The sequence below is a fragment of the Rosa rugosa genome, chromosome 4 (genome assembly GCF_958449725.1).
Source record: "Rosa rugosa chromosome 4, drRosRugo1.1, whole genome shotgun sequence".
NCBI classification, from domain to species: Eukaryota; Viridiplantae; Streptophyta; class Magnoliopsida; order Rosales; family Rosaceae; genus Rosa; species Rosa rugosa.
Genome location: NC_084823.1, coordinates 37,679,892 through 37,706,104, shown reverse-complemented (window position 1 = coordinate 37,706,104; position 26,213 = coordinate 37,679,892). Strand labels below are relative to the sequence as shown.

At 39.5% G+C, this 26,213-nt stretch overlaps 4 protein-coding genes across 6 annotated transcripts; 3 read left to right on the top strand and 1 right to left on the bottom strand.

The window, feature by feature from the left end:
* Positions 1-9,411: 9,411 nt before the first annotated feature.
* LOC133744762 (F-box protein At3g07870-like) lies at positions 9,412-10,605 on the top strand. Its single transcript, XM_062172811.1, has one exon. The coding sequence runs from the start codon at positions 9,412-9,414 to the stop codon at positions 10,603-10,605; it is 1,194 nt and encodes a 397-aa protein (XP_062028795.1).
* A 4,243-nt stretch (positions 10,606-14,848) lies between these two features.
* LOC133746107 (expansin-like B1) lies at positions 14,849-16,967 on the top strand. Its single transcript, XM_062174271.1, has 5 exons — positions 14,849-15,157; positions 15,256-15,362; positions 15,540-15,721; positions 15,848-15,980; positions 16,536-16,967. Exons 1-5 carry the CDS (start codon positions 15,010-15,012, stop codon positions 16,737-16,739), a joined length of 774 nt encoding a protein of 257 aa, XP_062030255.1. The 5' UTR covers positions 14,849-15,009; the 3' UTR covers positions 16,740-16,967.
* Positions 16,968-17,585: 618 nt separating this feature from the next.
* LOC133744270 (pentatricopeptide repeat-containing protein At1g32415, mitochondrial) lies at positions 17,586-20,888 on the bottom strand. The gene is made up of 2 exons (XM_062172403.1): positions 18,248-20,888; positions 17,586-17,817 (listed from the first exon to the last, which is right to left on the bottom strand). Exon 1 carries the CDS (start codon positions 20,740-20,742, stop codon positions 18,508-18,510), a length of 2,235 nt encoding a protein of 744 aa, XP_062028387.1. The 5' UTR covers positions 20,743-20,888; the 3' UTR covers positions 17,586-17,817; positions 18,248-18,507.
* On the top strand, positions 20,858-25,177 carry LOC133744271 (transcription factor MAMYB). 3 transcript variants are annotated; one of them, XM_062172407.1, is made up of 2 exons: positions 20,858-21,895; positions 24,879-25,177. In XM_062172407.1, the coding sequence occupies exon 1, from the start codon at positions 20,895-20,897 to the stop codon at positions 21,843-21,845; it is 951 nt and encodes a 316-aa protein (XP_062028391.1). In that variant the 5' UTR covers positions 20,858-20,894; the 3' UTR covers positions 21,846-21,895; positions 24,879-25,177. The 3 variants fall into 3 exon arrangements, with proteins under 3 accessions (XP_062028391.1, XP_062028390.1, XP_062028388.1); XM_062172406.1 differs by having other exon boundaries at positions 24,862-25,177; XM_062172404.1 differs by having other exon boundaries at positions 24,852-25,177.
* The last annotated feature ends 1,036 nt before the right edge of the window (positions 25,178-26,213 follow it).

Sequence of the window (26,213 nt, the reverse complement as noted above, 5' to 3'; positions counted from 1 at the left end):
TAATAAGATAAAAGATAGGTTCTGCAGCCGTTTAAGGTTGCTTACATAAGAGAAAAGAAACCCTAAAGCTCATGGGTAAAAATGAAAACAATCCAAAATAAACTAGAAAACCAAAACGATGGAAAAATAGAAAAACTGCGTTTTGAGGCCCTAAACAACCCCGAAAGCCCGAAAAAGCTCACACGTCGTGGCATAGCGACGAGTTTGGTTTCTGGCGCGATTCCCTTTCCGGAAAGCTATGGCACGCTCCAATTGGACTCCGAGCTATTTCGTGGCTACTAGTAACTTTTCGTTTACCTTCTTTTGCACGATCAAGCTGCTCTTCAAATTGGACTGTCATCCGTTCTGCATCAGTCTCCTCCACCTCCGAAGAACTCGACCCCGAGTTCTCTTCAGGATAAAGAACCTCATCGTCACGAAACTCATGCAGATCAGCCACATTAAAGGTGTTAGAAATGCCCATGAAATCAGGAAGGGCAACAACATAAGCATTGTCGTTGATCTTCCTCAGCACCTTAAATGGACCATATTTTCTGGGCTTCAGCTTGTTGTAGGTACCAACAGAAAATCTCTCCTTCCTCAGAAACACCATCACGTCATCACCCTCTTGGAACACTTTAACTCTTCGACTTTTATCAGCTGCAGCTTTATACTTAGCATTAGTTTCGTCCAGCTTGGCCTTAACTTCGTCTCGAACAGCCTGCACATCTCTAGCCATGCCCTCAGCAGCAACACTAACACCAGGAACCTTAGGAAGCTTCACCAAATCAACCACATGTCGAGGAACAGCAGTATAAACTAAGGAGAATGGTGACTGCCCTGTTGCACTATGCACAACACTGTTATAAGCAAACTCCACCTGTGGCAAAGCATAATCCCACTGTTTGGGTCGATCTCCACAAACACTCCGGACCATGTTACCCAAAGTTCTGTTAGTAACCTCTGTCTGCCCATCAATTTGAGGATGAGCTGTGCTGCTACGGTTCAAAGCTGTTCCAAACATCCTCCACAAAGTAATCCAAAAGTGACTAAGCAACTTCGTATCTCTATAAGAAGTAATGGACTTGGGTACTCCATGCAAACGAACCACCTCCCTGAAGAACAGTTTGGCTACATTAGAAGCATCAGCAGTCTTCTTACACGCTATGAAATGTGCCATCTTGGAGAACCTGTCAACTACCACAAACACAGAATCCACACCCCTTTGAGTACGAGATAATCCCAACACAAAATTCATAGCAAGATCCTGCCAAATATCGTCAGGAACAGGTAAAGGTAGATAAAGACCTGTGTTTGGGACTGACCCTTAGAAACCTGACAGGTGTAGCACTTCCTCACAATAGTTCCTACATCCTTCTTCAACTGTGGCCAGAAATACCTCTCCTCAAGGCTAGCAATAGTTTTGTCTCAGCCCAAGTGTCCACTCAATCCCCCTCCATGCAGATCTCTGATCAGTTTCTCCCTCAATGAAGAACTAGGGATACATTGCCGGTTGCCCTTGAATAAATATCCGTCATTCTCATAAAAATCTGCAACTGCATTATTGTTACTGCACTTGGCCCAAATCTCCTTGAAATCAACATCTTCCTCATACAATTCCTTCAAGAGATCAAACCCCACAATCTCCTGAACTAAAGTGACCAACAAGGAAGCCCTCCTACTCAAAGCATCTGCCACCCTATTAAGAGTACCAGATTTATGCTGAATCACAAAAGGGAATTTCTGCAGAAAACTCACCCACCTTGCATGCATCTTATTCACAGTTTTCTGACTATTAAGGTACTTCAAGGCCTGATGATCAGTGAACAATACAAATTCTCTCTGAATCAGGTAGTGCTCCCATTACCTCAATGCCCGGAACACTGCATAAAATTCTTGATCATAAGTACTCTACTTCTGACAAGCTTCACTCAACTTTTCACTAAAGAATGCTACTGGTTTCTTTTCTTGTGACAACACAGCACCTACTCCCACGCCACTAGCATCACATTCAACCTCAAATACCTTGTCAAAATTGGGAAGAGCAAGAACTGGAGCGGTACAAAGTTTCTCCTTGATTAAGGCAAAGCTCTTCTCTTGTTCCTCTCCCCACTGGAATTTGCCTTTCTTCAAACATTCAGTAATAGGAGTAGTAATGGTACTGAAATTCTTCACAAATCTCCTGTAGAAAGTAGCTAAACCATGAAAGCTCCGCACCTCAGAAACTGTTTTTGGAGCTGGCCATTCTCTTATAGCTCGTACCTTTTCTTCATCAACCTGAATGCCTTCTTCTCCAACCACAAATCCCAGAAATAACAGCTTGTTGGTATAGAAAGTACACTTCTTCAGGTTAATGTACAATTTATTTTCCTGTAAAGCTCCCAAAACATGCCTCAAATGTACCAGATGTTCTTCTTTGGTCCTGCTATAGATCAATATATCATCAAAATACACCACGACAAAGGAACCAATGAAAGGACGAAGAACCTGGTTCATAAGCCTCATAAAGGTGCTAAGTGCATTAGACAATCCGAATGGCATAACCATCCACTCGTATAAGCCATCCTTGTTCTTAAAAGCCGTCTTCCACTCATCCCCTGGCTTGATTCGAATCTGGTGGTAACCACTTCGAAGATCTACTTTGGTAAACACCTTGGAACCTTCTAGCTCATCAAGCATGTCTTCCAAACGAGGAATAGGAAACCTGTACTTCACAGTTATCTTATTTATGGCCCTGCTATCAACACACATCCGCCATTGATTGCCCTTCTTAGGAACAAGGAGGACTGGAACTGCACAAGGACTCATACTTTCACGAATGAACCCTTTCTTCAACAAGTCTTCAATCTGCTCCCTCAAAATCTCATTCTCCTTAGGGCTCATGCGGTAATGGGGCAAATTTGGCAAACTAGCTCCAGGAACCAAATCAATCTGATGTTGAATGTCCCTCATAGGTGGTAGCTCGTTGGGCAACTCATCTGAAATCAACTCTTCAAACTCTCCCAACATATTCTGCACTTCCTTAGGGATCACCATATCTTCCTTTTCTGCAGCCAACAACCCTTTAAGCACCACTGGACAGAAAACTGCAGATTCTTTAAAGGCTTCCTCCATCTCAAATTCACTGCTAGATAAGGTCAGAAAACTCTCCCCTTTCTTTCCACCAGATTTCTCAAATCAACACATAGGAGCCATAGCAATTTTATGACTATTCCACATAAACATCATCACATTATCTCTGCCTTTATAAATCACATCCACATCATATTGCCAAGGTCGTCCAAATAAAATATGACAAGCATCCATATCAATAATATCACACAGAACTTCATCTTTATAATGCTTACCAATGGATACTGGTACTTTGCAGGATTCAGCAACTCGAACTTTGACCCACCCAAGAAAATAAGGTACCTCATGAGGTTGCGTAGGTAACTGCAAATACTCCACCAGCTTCTTGGCTACAAAATTTTCACAGCTTCCATTATCCACAATCAAATTGCACACTTTGTTATTAATGGAACAAAGTGACCTGAAAATATTGCGTCGCTGCCCATCTTCTTTAGGACATAATAAAACCCGCTACAACACAATATTAACCTTTTCAGGCGACTCCTCCACCGCGAACTCAGCCCCATCATAATCGTCATCTCTTCCTACTTCTTCTTCATCTTCATCATACTCACCTATAAGAGCAGTTTGTCTCCTCTCAGGACACACATTAGATCTATGCCCAGGCTTACTGCATCGATAACAGACGTCTGTTGCAGGTCTAGCATAAGGATTATTAAGCCTCTGGTTCGGGGCCCTGTTTTGAGCACCACTAGAACTGCTAGAACTGCCAGCCCCTTTGGAAGGAGGATTGGAAGCCCTAAAAGCACTTTCTGTTTTCTGCTGCATGGCTTTACCCTTGTCAGTTGAGGCGTTTACCAAATATGTGCTCCTTTGGTAGTTATATCTCTGGAAAGAAGAACCTCGTGAAGGCTTCTCTAACAACTCTGCCTTCAATGCTAGATTTGAAGCTTCTGCCATAGTCCACACAGTTTGCAACCCAATTTTATCCTGAATGAAAGGCTTCAGCCCACTGACATAGCGAGCCACCTTCTGGCCTTCAGTTTCTCCTAGTTCATTACGCTCTGAGTAGCGTAAGAACTCAGCGGTGTACTCAGCCACTGTCCTAGTTCCCTGGACACATTCAATATACAACCTATACAGAATCTGCTCATAATCATTTGGCAAGAATCTCTCCATCATCAGCTGCTTCATTCTTCGCCATGTTTTAACACCCTGCTTCCTCTACTTCTTTCGAGTGTTCTGCAACTTATCCCACCAAACTGCAGCAGTACTCTTCAATCTCCAGGCAACATGCTTAACCTGCTTGTGTTCAGGCACTTCCATAATCTCAAAGAATCTGTCCACCTGAAGCTGCCAATCCAGATAATCTTCTACACCCAAGTTGCCCGAAAAGAAAGGAATTTCACCCTTGACTTTGTAATCCTGGTCAGCTTGTCCTTGTTGTTCAGGTTGCACAATTTCTTCTTCAGACTCAGATTCTGAAGTATTAACAACAACTTCACCACGTGGAGCCCTAACTCGCTGGCCTCCTTCCCCGCCTCTATTCCGATTGTTGTTGTTGTTGTTGTTGTGGTTGTTTCTTTCTCCCAACAGTCCACGAATTTCTCCAATCTGATTGTTCAACTGATTGTTCTGATTGTTCATGGTGTTGATGGCAGCGGTAAACGCTGCGGTAAGAGAAGCGGTAAGAGCATCAAGATCTGATTTCGTAACTTCACCCATTGCTACCAAGGTAAATAGGAGAGACAGGGAAGACCTGCTCTGATACCACCTGACGCAGTCGAAATGATAAACTAGGTTTACAAGCGATAAACCTAAACAAAGGGTTCTGGAGTGCACCAGAGATAAAAGAGAAAATTCTCTATTTGATTGATAATAAGATAAAAGATAGGTTCTGCAGCCATTTAAGGTTGCTTAAATAAGAGAAAAGAAACCCTAGGGCGACTAACAATGAAACCCTAAAGCCCATGGGTAAAAACGAAAACAATCCAAAATAAACTAGAAAGCCAAAACGATGGAAAAATAGAAAAACTGCGTTTTGAGGCCCTAAACGACCCCGAAAGCCCGAAAAAGCCCACACGTCGTGGCGTAGCGACTAGTTTGGTTTCTGGCGCGATTCCCTTTCCGGAAAGCTATGGCACGCTCAAATCGGACTCCGAGCTATTTTGTGGCTACTAGTAACTTTTCGTTTACCTCCTTTTGCACGATCAAGCTGCTCTTCAAATTGGACTGTCATCTGTTCTGCATCACATAATATGAGAGAACTAAAAAGTAACTCTTCACTAACTTCTTTTTTGTTGCATGGAAGAATTTAGCCAAAGGAAGAAAAGAAAAAACCTTTTTATATACGCCTAACGGGTGTCTAGTAGTGGCGTAGGCAGAAATCTCAGGCTAGAGACCAAATTTAATGAATTAACATATTACACCCACCTCTACTACTATAAATGGAAGCCAAAATTTAGTGTCAAAGAGTTCACCAAATTTTGAAATGTCTGTAATACTCTTTAGAATAAAAATAAAACTCATAATAAAATTATCTAAAATTGTTATTATGGTAAATTTCGAAGAAAAAAAAAATTGAGGAACTGAATGAGAAAAAAACTCTCACATTTTTCTTCTTTCAACAATAACACGTGCATCGTACAAGTATGAGGTTAGTTTCTTCAAAGTATGAGGTTCGTTCATTAGGAATAAACGTACCATAGTAATATTACTTTTACTAATATGCAAATCAAGGGAGCATGATGGATGTTGGTGGAAACCTTCGAGGAAGAACCAGTTGACAAAGAGGTTGTGGATTGATGGCTCTAGTGATTTCTAATCGACCCCAATCTCCCCTGTCTGGGATAAGAGAAGGTGTTGAGTTTCTCGATTGGGATCGTATTGGTTGGAATGGTACCTCTAGATCGTATTGGCTCCGATCTGGCCTGGTTCGGGTGGTCTATGCACTTCCGACGATGACTGGAAATGGGATTGCGAGCGAGGGCTGGAAGACGAAGGTGGGGCTGAGGTGATGGGGTTCCTGGGGGTTGGTTTCGTTGCAGCTTTCTTGGTGGGCTCTATAGTTCTTGGGCTGGATTCTGGGCACCATGGTGATCCTGCCCTTGATGTTAGGTGGGGTCTAAGATGCAATGCAGTAGCGCCGGTCGATGGTGTTTATGGGTCGGGTCCCACAGCACGTGGTCTAGGCGTGTGGTGGGCTTGGCTCTTGTTATGTTTATTCTCAATGGTTTATTTTTATTTTTAGTTGTTAGCCGTTGGTTCTGGAGCACATCGAGTTGAGCCAGAGGCAATCATCAATTTGGCCTTCTGGATGGTTGATTCCATCTAGTTTTGGATCGGAGGTGATAGCGAAAAGGAGTAGTGATGGGCTAGTGGTTGGTGGGTGAGGTTATCTTATTCTCGCAAGCATCCCAGGATGCGTTGGTGTCACCACGGGTGGATTGAGTTTGGAATTCACAGGGTTGGGGTTTTGTCTAGTTGTGTTATGCTAGCTGCCAAAGGAGAGGGTTTGTATCTAGTAATTTCATATTTGATTTTGGTATATCTGAGATGCTACAAGTGAGGGTAGGTGATGGCTGAGGAGATGAAGGTGAAGAGACAAAGATGATGGCATGGTGTTGATAGTAGGGTGGTGGCGGTGCTGGTTTTACTGTAGTCCTAGACTCCTAGATCTGAATGTCTAGCTATCTAATTTGGTCGAGTCGGAGTTATAAATAGTGTAGGCTAGGTCGATCAAATTAAGGTTGGTTGGGTGAACTCTAGGTGACAAGTTAGTGTTGGCACAAGTGAGTTTGTATGGTTCATTGGTCTTCTTAGCTGGACAAGAGTTGAGATGTAATGGCTCCACTAATTGTTCTTGCGCATAGGTTATAAGTTGAAGTTAGATTTAGTTTAATCTACCATAATTGCGTTGTGCTTCTAGTCATATTTGGTTGAAATTTAGTTGTTATTTTAGTCTTTTTAAGTTTGTAGTTGGCAATTTGCAAGACAAGAGAGTAATAAAGCTTTCCACCGTCTTGTAAAAAAGCCTTGTTAGTTAGCCTTTGCGTTTTGTTTAGAGTCAGGGCCTTCTTGGTCCCAACAGTTTGTCAGTATGAAAAACATGAGAGAGTCCTAGCTAGTATAAGAGATCACCAACTCATTAGCAATACAGATAGGTTTCGAAAACATGAGATTAAGGAAGACGGTGGAGGATGGAACCAAGATGAACCATTCATTTTTGGTTTTGACCACATATGATCACCTCGCAGTCCTTAATGGAAGAGTTCATAAATATGTGAAGAACGTTGTGTATTCTCCATAATAGGGTCCTCGTAGACATTTTAGTGCAGGATCCCACAATGGTGAGATCATGACCATTCGGAGACCACTCTGATGAATCAAATCTGAGTTGTGTGGTTGCGATTTGTCCGTGGCCATGCTTTTTTAATGCTTCGTAGTCTATGGAACGGGGAGGATCAGTTGAAACAAGGAGCTTTAACTTTGAGCCGCTCCTCCTGCTGTGCTTCAAAATAAGATAAGAATCCGAGATTAAATCATGCCATGATTTATAGACGCACTGAATCGCTTTAAATATTTGACTGGTAGCCCCGACAGTATCTCAACAACCAAAGGGTGGTCGATGTGGGACTCAAAGACGAAGCCGTTTAAGCGTTTCTTTATAGGGAACCAGTTGTTGGGGTTGGGCCATATATAGTATTCTCGTTATTTGTGGGAGATTGCAGAAATAGTGTTTTCCTAAAACTTAACGTGGTCGATGTTCTGACCTTAATTATTGTCACCCTTTTATATAGTTGGGGAATGACCTACTGTTTCTAGGATAAGAGCTTCCTCCCATCCTAGCTAGGGATCGGTTTCCTTCTTCAGAAAGGGTTCTGACTTCTAATAAGAAATAAGACAAAAAAAAAAATCTAATATTGTTTTTTTTTTCCTAATGTTTGATTGAGAGCAGAATTACTTTTTCCGATGAATGTCATCGGCTAAGTAAATTTAATGCGTTATTGCAAAAAACAAAAAAGGTAAATGAAACACGAAACTATTTTTAGTGACAAAATATTCATGGGGCATACCCTTCACTTTCGGGTTTGAGGGTGTGACATGTTCCCTACATTGTCTATCTCAGAAGAGTTAATATCGCCTAATCTCTCATTCTATTAAATGAAAAAACAAAGTATTTGAGTCAATTGAAGACTAATTTGACTAACAAACAAGTCGTCGGAATAAGTGTTGGTTATTTACTTTTACACATTTTTATTTGATTAAATAAAATAAATTGTGCAATTACTTTCACCGATGAAAAATTCGTCGGCATAAGTGTTCAAGTCTACATAGCTTCTTTTGGAGACGAGAATTTTAATGGGATGCTGTCGTCCATTACTCCATTACGGATGCATGCTTGTTTACGCAATTGACAGGAGAATAATAAGAAGATCGAGCCTCCACCAATCTGATGTGTTCATACATGCATTGAATAACAAAGAATGTCATAAAATACTCTACTTTGTTTTCTTAATTGCACGTTATCCGCTTGATTCAGTGACGCTAGGCATTTTGCATCATCATTTGGTTAATCACTTTTAAATTTTTAGTCTTCATTTTGTTGCATCTGGCTCGACCTGTTAAGACCATATCTTACAGAGTGAGAACCCAAATGGTTTCCATTTTGTATGTGATTTTATATATGAAAAATTCAAAGCTTAACTAATATCTATGTTCCAAAACTAATCAAGGCGATTAGAGCCCTAGAGCTTCAGAAAAGAACTGATATATTGTCGTTCCTCATGTCTGCTACAATTGGACGTTTGCTTAGTATAAGAAAAGGTGGAAGTGAGGAACTTGGGAGTTTGGAAATACAGCGACAATAGGATCACACCATTAAGTGACATGAAAATTGCCTTCAACTATAATAACTTAGTCATATATATCCTGTTAAACATGTGCATCTGGTTGGTCAACAGTACTTGTCTCAAGATTTATCAGTGCATGGAACTTGACTCCACATCACATGAAGTAAAATTAATGTTGCATATGACACCGGATGACCCTAAACCCTTAATATTCTAGCCGGTTAGATACCTTGTTTTTTAAGAATTTTCTCAAGTAAATGAATCCTAGCCTTATATTCTAATATTCCTGTAAGACGCCCCAAAATCTTGTAGCTTGTACGTTGTAAATCCTACTCCATAAGCAACAAGGAAAAAGACTGAGATCGTTTATATAATGTAGATCGATTCTGGTTTTATATAATATAGAACAAAACCAGAGCCAGCGCTATAGCTAGCGAGCTTCGTCCATCCTAGAAAATTTGCCACACTAAGGTAACAACTAGTTACGTATGCAAGTGAGATGAAAGTCATGAAACCACTTGAACCTTACATTCTCCAAATGCCAAGTGACATAATACTAGACATCTTCTGTAAACTCCCAGCCAAAACACTCCTTCAGTGCAAGTGTGTATGCAAGTCTTGGCGTGGTTATCTCTCAGACTGTCAGTTCACCAAAGTCCTATTCTCACGTGCACCACCAACCACTTGCTTTTTGATCCGCGGCTTCACTCTGGATTACGGAAGCAAGCCCTCAATCTGCAGACCCAGGAGAAACTTCTTGGTCGATGTTGACATTGATAGCTCAAGCAGCAGCAGCTACAACTCGGCAGCAGTCAAGCTTCCCCAAGATGGAATCGCAGACTCATACGGCATGTCATATGATTTTGTAAAGATTGTAGGTTCATACAACGGCCTCGTATGTCTAAAGGACTCATGGCGCTACAGTACCCCTTTTCACATATGCAATCCCATGACTGGTGAGTCTTTGCACTTGTCTCCTCCTCCAATGCGTACCCTCATAGATGAGAGGAAGCCGTTTGTTTCTGGTTTTGGGTTTAGTCCCATCAGCCGTGTCTATAAGGTCCTAGTTATGCACTGCAACGAATCAAAGGCCAAGGTTTTGACAGTTGGGTCTAAGATTTGGAGAAGCATTGATGCAAATAATTACGAGTTGTTTGCTCCTCATAACTCACGCATGGTTTATATGAATGGATATCTTAATTCCATTGTAGTTCATGATCGTCTTCGAAGCACTTGTCCAGTTTCTATATGTGCCTTTGATGTTGAAAGCGAGCAATTCCAGCAAATATCACGGCCTTTTATTTTAGACGATGATGCCTATTATTACAACTACTGTAACCTTGTAATAGTGAGAGGTTGCCTTTCTTTCGTTGCCTCCAGGACTAACAAAATTAATGTCTGGGTGATGGAAAATTATGGTGTGAACGAGTCTTGGACCCATGAATACGAATTTATAGGCACATTTAAACCATACGATGTGCGAATTAAAATATGGGTACAGCTACTGAAAATAAGAGACGAAGGGCTAGTATTGCTGTTATGTGAGGACGGATTCTATGCTTCTACTTGTACTCTTAGAACCTGCGGCGAGCCTCTGATGGTAGAGGAGGCTAAATTGGCTAATGGGATGCCATCCACGATTACGAGTGCATGTGCCTTTACACCAAGCTTTGTTCCCCTAAATGTTATGATCAGGGGTTAGAACTCTCTTACGGTCTATATATATTTCTTCAACATAACTTGCAAAATCATCGATAGTCTTTGTTTTTCTTAATTGTCATCTGTTTGATTCAGTAAGATGGTCATTTTGCATCTTCATTTGGTTAAGTGCTTTCAGATATATTATTTTTGTTTCATCAGGCTGGTCCTGCTATGAACATATCTCACAATGTGAGAATCCACATGGTTGTAATTGTGAACAGTACTCGTACTTATTATAGTCGCACTTTCAAAAAGTTACTCTTATCTTTAGAGCCTCTAAAACCTAAAAGGGAGGTGTAGAATTTCGGGCTTTCGGGCCGGATGTCGTCTTGATGACGATGAAGAAGGGGTTCCACGTGCCTTTGGGGCGGTAGGCGAGCTACGTATTCGAAGAAGGTGCCGAGGTTGAGAGTGAGCTCCTTGGACTAGCCGGCAACGATTTGGAATTGGAATGGCAAGCCCAAGATGCTGAGAGGCACTTTGACCCTCCGCAATGGCTTTTGGTCCTCCCGGAATTTGACTGAAGCTTTCATCTTGTTGCCGAAAAACCCAACCCTAAATTGAGAATTTTGGACAATGAAATTTATAGGACGAGCTTTCAATTAATTTTGGCTTCCTCGTTGGCCTTGATAGACAGTGAAGAAGAACTGAAGATAAAGACCAATATTATAAAGACACCTGCCTTTTGGTCAATATTTCGGGCCTGACGGGTCTGTTTTTTTAATGAAACTCTTCACACCGAGACCGGACCGTTTCTCACAATATTTAACACCGCCAAGATCGTACGGGCCTCGAGACGGGCCGAGCCGGACTTTCGGGCTAAAACACCCAGGCCTTAAATAAAAAATTATCTAGGTCGAAGCAAATTTATTTTGGATGATCATTAACCATATATATTTAACTTAATCATCTCATGCACTAGGTTGGAACCACCGAACCACCGTCCAATTTCATCATAGTTGGTCATGCACCACAGCTAAGCCCAATAGGTTTCCCCTCCAACCTTTTTTTTAGGTGGTGATATGTCATTTATTTACCAAGAGAATTTCGTCTGATTTTTTCAAAATTTCTCAATATCTCGCAAAATAATGGAGATATCGCGATTTTCTCAGAACTTTCCGGAAACTTTCAAAATTAACTGAACATTCTCACATGCAACGCTAAGTCAGCGACCCCAACACATGATTCCAATTGAATTCCAGCTAAATTCAAATCCAAAAACAAATTGGGGGCATCAAGATTCAAACATTGCTTGCCTCCATACACTTCGAAAGCCTTGCCATCTCTGCTGTACCTGCATATGTATTATATGTGCAATATTGTGATATATATCCTTTTACAAATGTGACATATATCCAATCAATATATATTCTTTTCCAGATGTGATACATATCCAAATGTCCAATCAATATATATTTTTTTCCAGATGTGATATATATCCAAATGTCCGATCAATATATATTCTTTTCCAGATGTGATATATATTCAATCAACATTGTAATATATATTCTATATATGTGCAACATTGTGATATATATTCTTTTCCATATCAAATTTTCATCATTTTTCTTGATTATTTACTGAAATTGATATATCCATGATATTTCCGTCAAAATTTCTATTTTCGGGACCATTAATATTTTCTTGAAACTCGATATTTTGGTCATTGTTCCCCTCATGCCACTCCTTGCTTGTAATCGGCTAGTACAATACCGTAGCCCTCTCGAGCTTCTTGCACACAGATTGCACAGATATCCAAGCTCGTTGTTGGAATCCTTTCTGTGTCGGCTCTAATAGTTCTTGCAACGTGATTGGCAAGAGCATCAACAGATGGACTAGTATACTGATAGCTGAGAAGAAGCAATAACTTTCGCCGGCTTGTTCCCATATATGTAAGTTAATGAACTCATTAGCAAACCTTCAAAATAATACGAGCAAAAAGTAATTCATGAGGTCTCATAAAGGCGATTGAAACAGGAGAAATAAATCTTTCAATATCTTTGTAATGGTATAGCTTGTTTGGATTGTAGATGCAGGAGAAAGTATTGACATGCTTATGCCTCTAATCCTCCATAGTCCATACTTCAATAAAAACTAATGTTTACAGTTACAATATATTTAGCACTTGATAGGCAGATCCGGCAGGACATAGATGGTTTTTTTTTAATCTATGATGGGAGTATGGGACGTCCGATTTAGTTTTTCACAATTTGGTACGTTCAATAGGGAAATTGATGTTTTGACCTAATATTAATGTTCCAAAATCTTCTCCACAACCCATTATGCAGGTCAGCACTCTGTAGCCGGCAATGCATCAGATACCCTTCATGGCCGCCAACAAATTTTCTGGTTAAGTGAATGTTGTGGTACTTGGCCTTCCAATCCTTTGAAGAATCACGTTCTGGGTTTTACTGTTGCTTTGATGAACTGTAGCTTCATAATAATATATAGCAGCTTGAATCTCTTAAATATTTAAAGCAGGTTATCAAGTTTGAAGAAGTTTGGAGCATCTCAGCAAAGTGTTTTTGTGTAGGTACTACTGTAGTTCACAAAACTGCATAGAAGAAAAACGTACGGTATATTGAGCAATTTGTAGGGTGTCTATATATGGAATCTCACTTTCATTTTCTTCAAAAACTAAACCACCAGTTGAAAGGAACCGCAGGTCTGCAGTATAAAATGCCTTACAACCTTACGATGCAACGTTTCAAGCTATTCCCAGCTCCTACCTCTTACTTACCTATTCAAATTGAGACTGAGTTATCGTTGGTGGGACCTTGAACCCTCAAAGTGGTTTCCATGTCATGGCTGATTAATTTGGTTGAATGGATTTCTTTTCTTTTCTTCAATGGCAGTCTACCTCGGCATGCTACTGTAACGCATCTTCACAAGCCTGTCTATACATAGAATCTCACTTCCATTTTCTTCAAAAACTAAACCACCAGTTAACTGCAGGTCTGCGGTATAAAATCTAAAATGCCTTGCAACCTTATGATGCAACGTTTCAAGCTATTCCCAGCTCTTACCTCTTACTTACGTATCAAATTGAGACGGAGGAGTTGTCGTTGGTGGGACCTTGAAACCCTCAAAGTGGTTTCCATGTCATGGCTGATTAATTTGGTTGAATGGATTTCTTTTCTTTTCTTCAATGGCAGTCTACCTCGGCATGCAACTGTAAAGCATCTTCACAAGCCTGTCAACATATTTTATAGTCTTGGTCAGCCAATCAAATAAACAACTTCAGAGAAAATGATGAACATTCTCCCATATGAGTATATGCATTTTCAAACTAGGTTTCATATGTGCTATGCCTGCACTATACGTAATAGAATAACTTCATAAAAGTTCGTTGTTAGGGGCCTGCTTGGAGTCAAATTCAAGAAACAATGACATCTTACAAGTTGAACGATGCTTTGAGCCTAAGTACAAATTACCATACCATGTCTGATATCCCATCAATTGAATAGTGACCCACTATGGTTATTTTACACTAAATTAAAATATACTTGTGCAGGAAACAATGTGTTTTCCTTTAATGTGGTTGGCAAACACCTTTTATAGTTTGAGCCATCTTTGTCTAATGAACATGAAAAAAGCATGCTCTCATAATGAAGTCATAACTGGATTAATGCAAACTTTTACTACGTGGGAACATTATAGATGCCTAACATATGGTTTCATAGTGCAAAAACACCGAACTCTTGCCTCCTAATTATATTTCAAGTAAATCCATTGCATATTCATTCATTTCATTCAAAGGTCTCAATCTTTAATTCTGACCTCTCTCTCTGGTTTTCGAAAGTCAGTTTCAACTATGCCTACCACGGTCAAATAACAGCACACACAATTCAATTACGTTGTAAGAATCAAATATTTCTCATCTAAAAGTTCTTATCGAGGTGCATGCTTTATTGCTTCTTACTTGAAAAATCAAATGGAGAGCAACCAAAATATGAGAAAAAGAGATTATCGATCTTAAGACTGCCTAATAGAGAAAGATAGAGCATGCACTCATTGGATTTTGCAACTAGGATTTGGTAACTATAATGATTCACACTTGAATACAGGTTAAATAATGACTGTTTCTCATTCTCAAAAAAAAAAAATGATGACTTTTTGTAATTTAATACAAGAGATTCAAAAGGGGGAGATATATCGCAGTCACATTCACGACGACTTTTAGAAAGTTGTAAACAAGTTTTCCACAATAATAATCTAAATCAGGTAAACAAACCTATAGCTAGGAAGGCAGGTGAGAGAACAGTAGTAACAGCAGAATGTCAAAGTTGGTGAGGTTTACCAAATTGAAGTCTTCATAGTTACTATAAATACTAGTGTAACCATTTAGCTTCATGCAACATTCCAGCTATACCTCTCATTGATTTTGCTCATCTTCTGTCCTACAATGGCTTTCTGTCTGCAATCACCTTTGTGCCTTTTCATTGTTTTTCTTCTCTTACAAACACTGGGCGGCAAGGCTGCAACCTGTAATGACTGCTTTGTTCAATCTCGAGCAGCTTATTATCCGAATTCTGAAACACAAGGAACAGATAGTAAGAAGATTTTAACTTCCATTTGAACAAAAAATAAAAATAAAAATGAAAAGCATATTTTGATTTTTCTTATTAATACCTTTTCTATTGAACTGTAGGAGGTGAATGCGGGTTCGGTTCGTTTGGAGCAACAATTAATGGTGGGGATGTGTCAGCAGCCTCTGACCTCTATCGCAAAGGGGTTGGATGTGGTGCTTGTTACCAGGTAAGACTGCTAAACCATGAAGATTAGAGATGTGTCTTTTTCTGTGCTGTAATACAGGGGTTTTTAATAAAGTGTGAAGCAAGGCTACAGAATTCCAAAATATGATCTTTATATTCTCAAGTCTCAACGGTGTGTGTACTGTTTGAGGTGATAACTTTTATCCTTCATCCTCACTAGGTGAGGTGCACAAACGGCGGCTACTGCTCAGACAAAGGAGTAACTATAGTTATAACAGATTCAGGCAGCAGTGATCACACAGACTTTATCCTCAGCCAACGAGCGTTTGCCCGGATGGCTCAAACAACTGATGCAGCTGCTTCTCTATTATCTCTTGGTATAGTTGATATTGAATACAGACGGTAAGAGCCTAAATACTGGACCAACATGTCTAGCTATCAACTTCTGGCTCTTAATTTGTGGTAGACTTAATTAGGATGATGGTTTCTAATTCAAGTATTGGTCTCTCTGACTCCCTTCCCAAACAGTGTTTCATGCAGCTACCCCAACAAAAATATCACAATTAAGATCGATGAGAACAGTAACTATCCTTATTATTTGGCTTTTGTACTATGGTACCAACAAGGCAAGAAAGATATCACAGCTGTCCAGCTTTGTGAGGTATTTAATTTTACTATTTACAAGTAATAGTCCTCATTATATACGATCATTACTATTTGATAATACTTGGTACTTTCATCCAAGCATTATATGAACCAAAACAACTATTGACTTTTTCCATACAATGATTATTGTTATAAACTTATAACACCGTAAACACTTGCACACTCTAGCTTTATGGTGTCCAGGTTTGTGAGGTATTTAATTTTACTATTTACAAGTAATAATCCTCGTTATATACGCATCATTACTATTTGATAATAGATAATACTTGGTATTTTCATCCAAGCATTATATGAACCAAAACAACTCTTGACTTTTTTCCATACAATGATTATTGTTATAACTTATAACACCGTAAACACTTGCATGCTCTAGCCCAAGCACCCAGTTATAGTTTAAACCAGGAAAAGAAAACAAAGGAGAAAGTTTCTACTCTGGTTACTCAACATCTTCTTACCTTTTAGCCTATTGTTCTTATCAGCATCACTTTCTTTATATACTCTTATGTCATGATCTTCATAATATAATTGGACCATTTTTGAATATTTGCAGACAGAAAACTTTGTCTGTAAGTTACTGGACCGGACTCATGGAGCAGTTTGGACAACTACCTCACCTCCAACTGGACCCCTGCAAATAAGGATGTTATTCAGTGATGATGATGGTGATGAGAATTGGGTTGTTCCAGTAAATAACATACCACAAGACTGGAAAGCTGGACAAACATATGACTCGGGAGTTCAAGTGAACATATAAACATCCAGCAGATTCTATAGTTATAGACCATCAATTTTTCTTCATTTATGAGTATAACGGTCATTTCTTTTTATGTAATCTTTCTGCATCATTCATTAATGTTTTTCTTTGCAAATAGAAATATGCTTGAATAAGAGGATTAGCAGATTAGCAGGATTCCTTAATGTAAACATTATTTTGTAATTTCCAACCTAAATTCTATTATCAATTTTTCATAGTCTTTTAATACAGTAAGTTCCTTCTATACTTCAGAAAGATGCATATCCGCTGTAAATGGGACTATAAAAACAAACTTTACTTTTCAGAATTCTTAGTTTATCATTATTCTTAAACGGTATGTTTCCTACTTTTTGGTACTCTGTCTTTGCTACAACTAATTAAAAATTTCTCAACTAAGACTGCGAGGATTTCATACATGTCTGCTTAAATCATAGCATTTGTAAATTTTGAAGGAGGAAAAGAGGAAGAAAAATCTTATGGATATTTGAGTTTATGAGGTATCCACGATCCTCACACAAATTTCTGAGATCGAAGAGTTGAGGCATCAATTACTCTACTCATGATAAGCTTCCAGATAACAAAATTTCGGACTTTAGTTTTGAAATTTCCTACAGAAATAAGGTCCTTAGTCCTTACGATATAAAAATAGACCTAAATTTACATGCTAACCATATTAATGCTACAAAGTACGAGCAGAACATCACAGACTTAAAAGCAAGTAAAAGACTCAGAAATAAAAATCAACATAACTATGAACTCTTATAAGCATACCAGAAAATGGACAATGCTGACAAAAATAGGGAGATGAAGAGTCATCTTGAACTAATATAGATGCAGAAATCGGGAAGTATATATTGCTTCATGAATCAATAAAATAGGACGCACCACTGGTTTCTTGGTGAGTTTATGTGAATTCAACAAGTAAAATAAACAATTCAGCATCAACACCAACCTCTAATACATTCCCATACCGACTCCATATGTTCCGACCAAGTATAATTTCTTCCTTCCAGAATCTTCAAGACTCACTTGGTACAGGAAAACCTGGGAGGGTTCCTGAACATTCTCATCAGCAGGCCTGTTAGATCATACATTTAGTACGCCGTAGGCATCCAAATCAATAGGATTCTCAGATACCTGCTGGGCATGAGATAACTGAAATACTTATGTGTGTGTGTGTGTGTGGAATTTACGTATGTTATATTGTACGTATTGAAAGATTATTGTAAGCATCATTATTAGTTTACGGATGTCTTTCACATTGTCATCCAAAAGAAAAACAGAAAGAACTGTCTCTGTTTTATAATGACTAAATTACATTTTCTTACCTATAGTCTAGGTTTGGAATGTCTGATTCCACTATACATCTACTTTGGGCAAATTTACTCTTATGGGAAAGTGGTATAGATTAACTTTACTGTCGCAATACTTAATCCAAAAAAAAAAAAAAAAAAAGGAAAAAGAACAAAACAAAGAGAAAGAGAAAATCAGAAGGTGAGCAAGTTTACCCTCTATTCTGGGCCAATTCCGTGTCACACCGATCTTTCTGCTTTGAACTGCAATGTCATATGGTATCCCACAAACTAGTCCAAGATAAAGGCAAAACCTCGAGTATTAGTTAAATCCAATCACATTCTAATTCACCATTGCTTGTTAAGTCAATATTGTGCTTTCTAGGATGTGATATCCTCTAATATCTAGTCCAAATGCAATGATGTGGCCAAGTAAAATTTAACCTAGACACTTTCTCTGTACTGTCTGCAACTCTTCATACACTAAACTGTTTTTGTGATTCACCAGTGGTGCCAAATAGGATTGACAGCATCTCCTCAACATCTGGGTGTAATTTATCTCCAGAGAGGAATACATTAACTCTCCCTTGCACCAGAATCCAACTGCACCCAGGAACCTTTCTAACTCCTTTCAACCCCATCTCCCTTCTCAGTGATTTTTCCTCAATATGCATACCATTTGCTGCATATATGTTACAAAGGACCACATGGGCTGGTGCATTTAAGGGATCCAGCTCCAGGAGTTGTTTGGCCGCATATTTAGCAACCTCGGCATTTGTCTTACCGAGCCCACATATACCAAGCAATGCTCCCCAAACAGCAGGATCTGGTTTGAAAGGTAGCCTCCAAACCAATTCTTGGGCTTCCTTTACCTTCCCAGCTCTACCCAAAAGATTAATCATACAAATGCAATGCTCCGAAGCTGGTTGAATTCCATAAACATCACTCATGGCATTAAAAAACTCCCATCCTCTATGGACTAGCCCTGCATGGCTACATGCTGACAGGATGCCCAAAAAAGTTACAGAATTCGGGTGAGCCCCAGATTGTTCCATTGCTTCAAAGATCTTCAGAGCTTCATTTGCATGCCCATGGTCAGAAAACCCCATGATCATGGAATTCCAAGAAATCAAATCCCGCAAACTCATGTTTGAGAATGCACGGTAAGCGTCATCTATCTCCCCACATTTGGCATACATAGAGATCAGTGAGTTACTAATAAACAAGTCAAGTTCATAATGTGTTTTTATCAGAAGGCCATGGAACTGTCTCCCAGAATCAAGATATGACATTGCACCAGCAACTCCAAGAAGAACTGAATATGTTGAATTCAGAGGCGAAACACCTTCTGAATGCATTTTAAAGAAGATATCAGTGGCTTCTGCAAAAAGCTCATTTTGGACGTGCCCTGAAATCATCGCTGTCCATGAAATTGCATCCCTATCTGGCATAATTTGGAACAGATAACAAGCCTTTGATACTTTCCCAACATTAAAATACCCGGTGATCATAGACGTCCAAGAGATCTTGTCTCGGATTGGTAGTCTGTCAAAGAGATTCTGAGCCTGTTCTAGTTGCCCAATCTGTAAGTAACCATTAATCATAGAATTACAAGACTGAACACTAGGAGTATTTGAATGCTTCATAAACAGAAAATCTGCATAATCCATGACACCATAGGCCGAGTACATGTGAATGAGGCTCTTTGATAGCCTGCCATCATAATCATCATGGTCCCAATTGTTGACAATCAACTGAGCATGTAGTTGCTTTCCAAGATGAGGCAACCCAATACCAGCACAAGCATATACAAGCGATATGAACGTCTCTCCATTTGGTCTTGTTTCATAGTTCCCATTCCATTCAAGGAATAACAATAGAGCTTCTTTATAAAATCCATTCCAAGCAAAGCCACCAATCATGGCTGTCCAAGAAACAACATTCCTCTCTGGCATTTTGCAAAACAAAGCATACCCTTCATCCACATTGCCAGACCTACAATAACCAGATATCATACTAGTCCAAGTAATCACATTCCTGTCCAGCATCCCATCAAACAAAGCTCTGGCCTCATCCATTCTACAATGCTCCACATACCCACCAATCATAGCATTACAAGAAACAACATTCTTCATCCGCATCCGGTCAAAAACCTCCCTTGCTCCCTCCAAATCCCCATTCTTAACCAACCCAGCAATCATCGAATTCCAAGAAACAACATTCCTCTCCGGCATTTCCCCAAACAACCGCCTCGCCTCCTCAATCCTCCCCGCACCGGCCAACCCACACAGCATCGAAGTCCACGACACCACATTCCTCTCCGGCATCTCCTCAAAAAACTGACAACCCTCACTCAACCTCCCGGACTGCACATACCCCGACAGCATAGCATTATAAGTAACCACATTTCTCTCCGGCATTATATCAAACAGCACCCGAGCCTCATCGACCCAACCGCCTCTCGAGAACTTAGTAACCAAACAAGTCCAACGCACAATGCGGTCATGAACATCTCTGCTAGGCATTTTCTCAAGCAGGTGGCGTGCATCTTGAAACATACGTCGTGACAGATAGTAAAGCAGCTTTGAATCATCACAAGTGAGTTTTGCATTTTGGGTGTTCGGAAATCTAATCTGGGTTCTATAAAAACGAAGTCTGGTTGCGGTTTTAAACAGGCTAAACTGGGCGGGTCTGTAAAAAAAGGCGCGCATCAGTAACAAAGCTGAAGGCTTTAAGCGTAAAAGAGCTAGAGGTTAAATAAAGAAGAGAAAGCAACTTTGACTTCTTTGAGTTCAAACGACGTCGTTCACCTGACCTATTAAACCTTCTGTGCTGCGTTTGAGATCCAGACCCAGATTCAAAAATGGAGTTTTTGGACGAGGACGCAAGGCCAAGGTTCCTCTTCCAATCCAAAGCAGTGACGTCATCGGCAACAGAGGCCGAGCCTCATTACAAGAATCTCAGCAAGCCCTTGATCGCCTTCACTGTTTTACTCTCATTCGTTTTACTGGGTCTCTCTTTCTTCTTTCTTGGATCGGAACCCTACCAATCGCTTCTCATTTGGGTCGCTCTGTCAATCCTCGTCGGCCCGTTCGCTCCTCCTTCGGTCACCGGCGGTGACATAAGGGTCGGTCAGGGCCCAATCGTCGACTTCCCCGAGGTTTCAGGCGAGGTGGAAGATGAATCGAAGAAGAGGGTTTCGCAGAAGAGGCAAAAGCCGCGGCGGTCTGATGATTCCGGCGTGGAGTCGGCGCCGGTGGCCGGAATGGGTAATGGGTATGTGAGGGAAGAGAGAAAGAGTGAGGCTTTGGGAGGTAGTGGCAATGGGGTTAGGGCTTTTGAGGAAGAGAGGGATTGGGTTGAGGAGGATGTGGAGATATTGAAGAAGCAGCTGGTGAAGAACCCGGTGGGGAAACCGAGGCGGTGGGAGGTGATTGCTGAAGCATTTGGAGGAAGGCATAAGGTGGAGAGCGTGATCAAGAAGGCCAAGGAATTGGGGGAGAAGAAGGTGAGTGATTCGGATTCGTATGCCGAGTTTCTGAAGAAGAGGAAGCCCAATGAGAAGAAAATTGAGAGTGAGAGTCAGGAAATGGGGGAGGAGAGCAATGCTGAAGGCAAGAGTGGTGGGGTTAGTTGGGCTGCTACTGAAGACATTGCATTGCTTAATGCATTGAAGGCGTTTCCGAAGGATGTGTCGATGAGGTGGGAGAAGATTGCAGCTGCTGTGCCGGGGAAGACAAAGGCGGCTTGTATTAAAAGAGTGGCTGAGTTGAAGAAGGGTTTTCGGAGCGCCAAGGCTGCTACAGAAGAGTAAATTGGAGCAATGGAAGATTGTCCGATCAATTTTGATTTGGAATTGAGGAGGTACTTTGATGAATCATTGATTTCTTTGTTGTTTCTATTGAATTTGAGATCAGAGTCTTTGTTTGAGTCGGTTTCATAGCATAAATCGATGACAAATCATGAAAGATGTAACGCACTATGAAATTTTTTGTTCTTATGTTCGATAATTTTACAAATACAAACCAAGTTACATGCTTTGATACAAAAGCATCTATTTATATTGTGTTTCATCCATTATCATTTGTATGAAGTACATGGAATGGCTTACATTCTAGAAATAAACTAGAAATAAAAAGAAGTATGTGGAATGGCTTCAGAACAAGTGCATTGGTTAGAACATGAAATACAGTTGGAGTTTTTGTTTTGTAATTATTTTAAAATAAGAGATTTAGCTCCTCTGTTTTTCTTGGCAGTAAATATGAGTAGTGCAGTACTATTTACATGTCCAAGGTTATATTATTTTCCATAAGTTTTATTGTTAAAACTATGCCGTATGGGTAAATGACAAAGACTGTAAGCCAATCAATACTATGAATTTTATTCATCAGGCCATAGACCATTAGCAGTTATATCTAGACTGCACCGATGTTCTGTTTAGTGGTTCTCTTCTTTATGGTCAATCGAAGGCAGAAATAAAAGATGGATTTAGCTCTTTTGATCCTCTTGGCACTACTTGGCTATTAATCCAAACCTTGTATTGCAAGTACAATGGTCATTTGTGTTTTGTAGCTTTACTTTATACCTAATCCGTATGGGAGAATCTTTTTGGTTTTGATCAACAATGGAGAACCAAGCAGTGCCTAGATCAGGGATATGTTTAAGTTGAGAAAACTTGGAACATGGTGATTTTGATTTAATCCCACATATGACCTAGACTCATCAATATCTTTCATTCTTACCATTCATATGAAATACATAGAATGGCTTCAATTCTATAAATAGAGATAAGATTGTTTAATGGTTTTAACTGACTTAGGTTTTGTATTGTCCTTGAAGATTGTCACCCTGTTGTTTGGGGTTCACTTGAGAAAGTTAGAAAGAACACTGATGATCACCAATGGTGATATTAGGATAGTCTTACACAATAGTGCATTGGTAAGGACTGGAAATTACCAATCATTAGAACAGTTTGAGAATTTGTTTCTTAGTGATTTTCACGTAAGAGATATGTCTCCTCTGCTAGTCTTGGCAGTACTTGATCCATGCACTACCAATCCGAGGGTTATTTTGTATCCGTCTGTTTTATGACTTTTATCATTAAATCCAACCAACTAGAAGAACCTTAGGATATGTCATACTGATCAATGACGTAGATAAAAAACCAAGCAATACTATGCGAATTAGAGAATGCAGAATTGTAAGCACTAAGTAAATTGAGAGGAGATAAACAAATGGTGGTCTTGACTTATGGTCATATGTCCCTCTGTTGATCATCAACTGGTCTGAACAATTTTTTTTATAATAATAATAATAACAATAAATAAAAACTACTGTTCCACAGTTCCTGTTAATTTGCGATTAGAAAATTGAAAATGAGAACCAAGAGTTGGTTGAGGAGGGAAAACATTGTGGCTGCTCTGCAAGGGAAGTGAAATGTGGCTTGTATGAAGAGATTGGCCGAGTTGAAAAGAAGTTTTCAGAGCACCAAGGCTGGTAGCCTTCTACTCAAGAGAGATGAAGCAATGGAAGATTGTGTGATCATTTGAATTCAGTATGCACATTCTTAGAGGGGGTAATTGATTTCTTTGTTTGTATCTTTTAAATAGAGATCAATGTTTTTGTTTGATTCATAAGTGATGTCAGATCATAATTCCATGACTAGTAATTGTGACTATAATCATGAAAGATGTAATTTACCATGAATGTTGATAGTCGATATAAAAGCATACATTTCTGAGTCGTTTCATGCCTCTTCATTTCTGCGAATTACACAGAAGGGATTATATACTCTATGTAATCTCTTTGAGTTGTGAACAATGATTTAATTAGGCATGTACATGAAGAGGTTCTAGGTTTTTTGACAATCTTCCAAATAAAACCACGTGGTGAACTTGTGATTTAGGGTTTATGTTTGGTCTGATGAATTAGACTGTTAGCGTTATATCTGCTGGTCAAAGAAACTAGTGCATGGTGAGAATTCAAAATTACTGAAATGCTGGAATAAGAGATGTTTTTCTCAGTCATGTTACTAAAAGTGGACTGGTTGCACCAATGATAATTTGTGTGATTCTTTTGGGAGTCTTCATTGTGAATATGATGCAGAAATAAAAGATGCACTTAGTTCCTGTGCTTGTCTTGGCATTACTTGGCTTTTTACAGAACCTTGTATTACGGATCCAGTGGATTTTTTGAACTGTGTAGTTTTGTACTTAAACCTAGCCATATGGTAGAACATTTGGGTTTATCATCAACCTCATAGATTGAAAACCAAGTAATGTTTTTCGTACGATGTGTGTAAGTTGATAGGAAATGAAACATGGTGATCTCGATTTAATAGTAGATTTGGCCATCATATCAGCTAGCTTGAACAATTTCATTTAGCAAAAGTTTCTCTTCCACTGTTTCATGCTCGTGTTCCTTCAAGTTCATGAACCTGAATGGCTGACCATTTTAAGTTGGAGATGTTGCTTCATGGTAAGTTTGTAACTATTGATGTTTGGATCTTAAGTGTAGATGGTGAATAATTGTGGTTGTTGAAAGTGGAGGAGGGAGAACAGATTGGGAGATGGATGGGAATGAGGTGAGGGGAGGGGAGGGGGAAAGGTCTGTTGTGTGGGTGTCCAGGAAATGTAGCATCCGTTATCTAGTTGCATGATAATATTCTCAAGTGACAACTCATAAATGAGATTTGTGATATGTATCGGAAATGTGATTACTGATAAGGCTCTCTAAATGCAATTAGAGCAATGCATCAACTATTAAATGGTGTGTCCTTTAATACAGGAACTTCTTTCTTTATTTACCCTTTTCTGTTCAGTGCAATGCAGGAACCTTTTCTGTTCAGTGCAATGCAGGAACCTTTTCTGTTCAGTGCAATGCAGGAACTTGAGTTGCAGCTCGATCTTCAATCCACCACAAGTGTTGATCAGGTATTCAAAGGAGATATTTGCATTATTGCCACCAAGGAATGGGAAATGGATTGCGCAACACTGCTGAGGTATAGACTATAGAGAATGAATTTCCAATGGATTAAATCTGTAACTAGTTAACTACTGTTAAAACTAAAATTACTGGAGTGGATTATTATCATTTGAATGGACTGAATTGAATTGGGCAAGATATTTTCTTTGTTGGGTACTGATATTTACATTGCACAGTTTCTTGTAGTTGTCCAAGCTACAGCATTTTATTGACTTTCCAATGTTTCCAAAATGATATTTAGTTGTTTACAGATGCTATTTTCTACCCTGTCGATAACTCCTCCATTTGATGAAATGTGGCACCAATCAATTTAGCACAATAATGCATAGCTACAGTTTCTGGAGTCCCTTATTAGCACCGTTATTGATAGCAACAAATTTGCTAAATAGATACAGAAAAGGACCCGAAGATAGTGATAGACTAGACCTCTCCATACCATTCAAGGTAAGTTACGCGTTCCATCCCAATGAGCAGTTAAAACTTGCAGCGAGTGCATGATGTGAGTGCCTTGAGCAGACTACATTTTCTTCCTCAAATTTTGGATTCTTGTGAAGGAAGGTTGTTGGTGGTTACAAGCTTGACTGGGCGCTGCACTAGTCCTTCAAACTCGATTACCAACCACAATTTACTTTCACTAGTTTTATCTCATGCAACTGCGGTTGATCACATATTACACTCCCACAGAATCACAATCGTCCATCATCCCCTCAAATTAATCACACATTTTCAAGGAATTGATTACGTGATTGCGTAAATTAACAAAATTTACCATTTCACACCAATTGCATACGTAGATATGGTCAGCCTGCGGCCGAGGCTGGTACTTTGCAAGGTTTCTTAGTGGGTGCCATTTGTACTTGGCTGTGAGCCCCGTCTATATTCGTAATTGTTATTTCGCCGCAACTTCTTCAAATTTCAAATTTTGTGATAGCATTTTTGCATGTGATACGCTTTCATTCTTTCGAAAATTTTATTCTTCTTGGTTTTACCCGTAAGAAATGAAATTTCCTCAAAATTTTTTCTGCCATCGTGCAATTATCTCGAACAATACTTTTCTTGGTCTGTGTTTTTTTTTTTCTTTTTTTTTTATCAAATCAAGTAAATTTCACCCATAATGATGAAAAACTTTACAAATGATATGAATAGATCATGATGATTCATGAAGCATGGACGTACCAAAGTCCCCTGCTAATGCTTC

What these genes read in the sequence shown, in the direction of transcription:
- LOC133744762 (XM_062172811.1), top strand. Translation starts at nt 9,412, where the DNA reads ATGAAACCACTTGAACCTTACATTCTCCAAATGCCAAGTGACATAATA.
- LOC133746107 (XM_062174271.1), top strand. Translation starts at nt 15,010, where the DNA reads ATGGCTTTCTGTCTGCAATCACCTTTGTGCCTTTTCATTGTTTTTCTT. An exon ending in GTTGATATTGAATACAGACG is followed by an intron (nt 15,722 to 15,847) that starts GTAAGAGCCTAA and finishes CTTCCCAAACAG; the next exon opens with TGTTTCATGCAGCTACCCCA. An exon ending in CAGCTGTCCAGCTTTGTGAG is followed by an intron (nt 15,981 to 16,535) that starts GTATTTAATTTT and finishes GAATATTTGCAG; the next exon opens with ACAGAAAACTTTGTCTGTAA.
- LOC133744270 (XM_062172403.1), bottom strand. Translation starts at nt 20,742, where the DNA reads ATGCGCGCCTTTTTTTACAGACCCGCCCAGTTTAGCCTGTTTAAAACC.
- LOC133744271 (XM_062172407.1), top strand. Translation starts at nt 20,895, where the DNA reads ATGGAGTTTTTGGACGAGGACGCAAGGCCAAGGTTCCTCTTCCAATCC.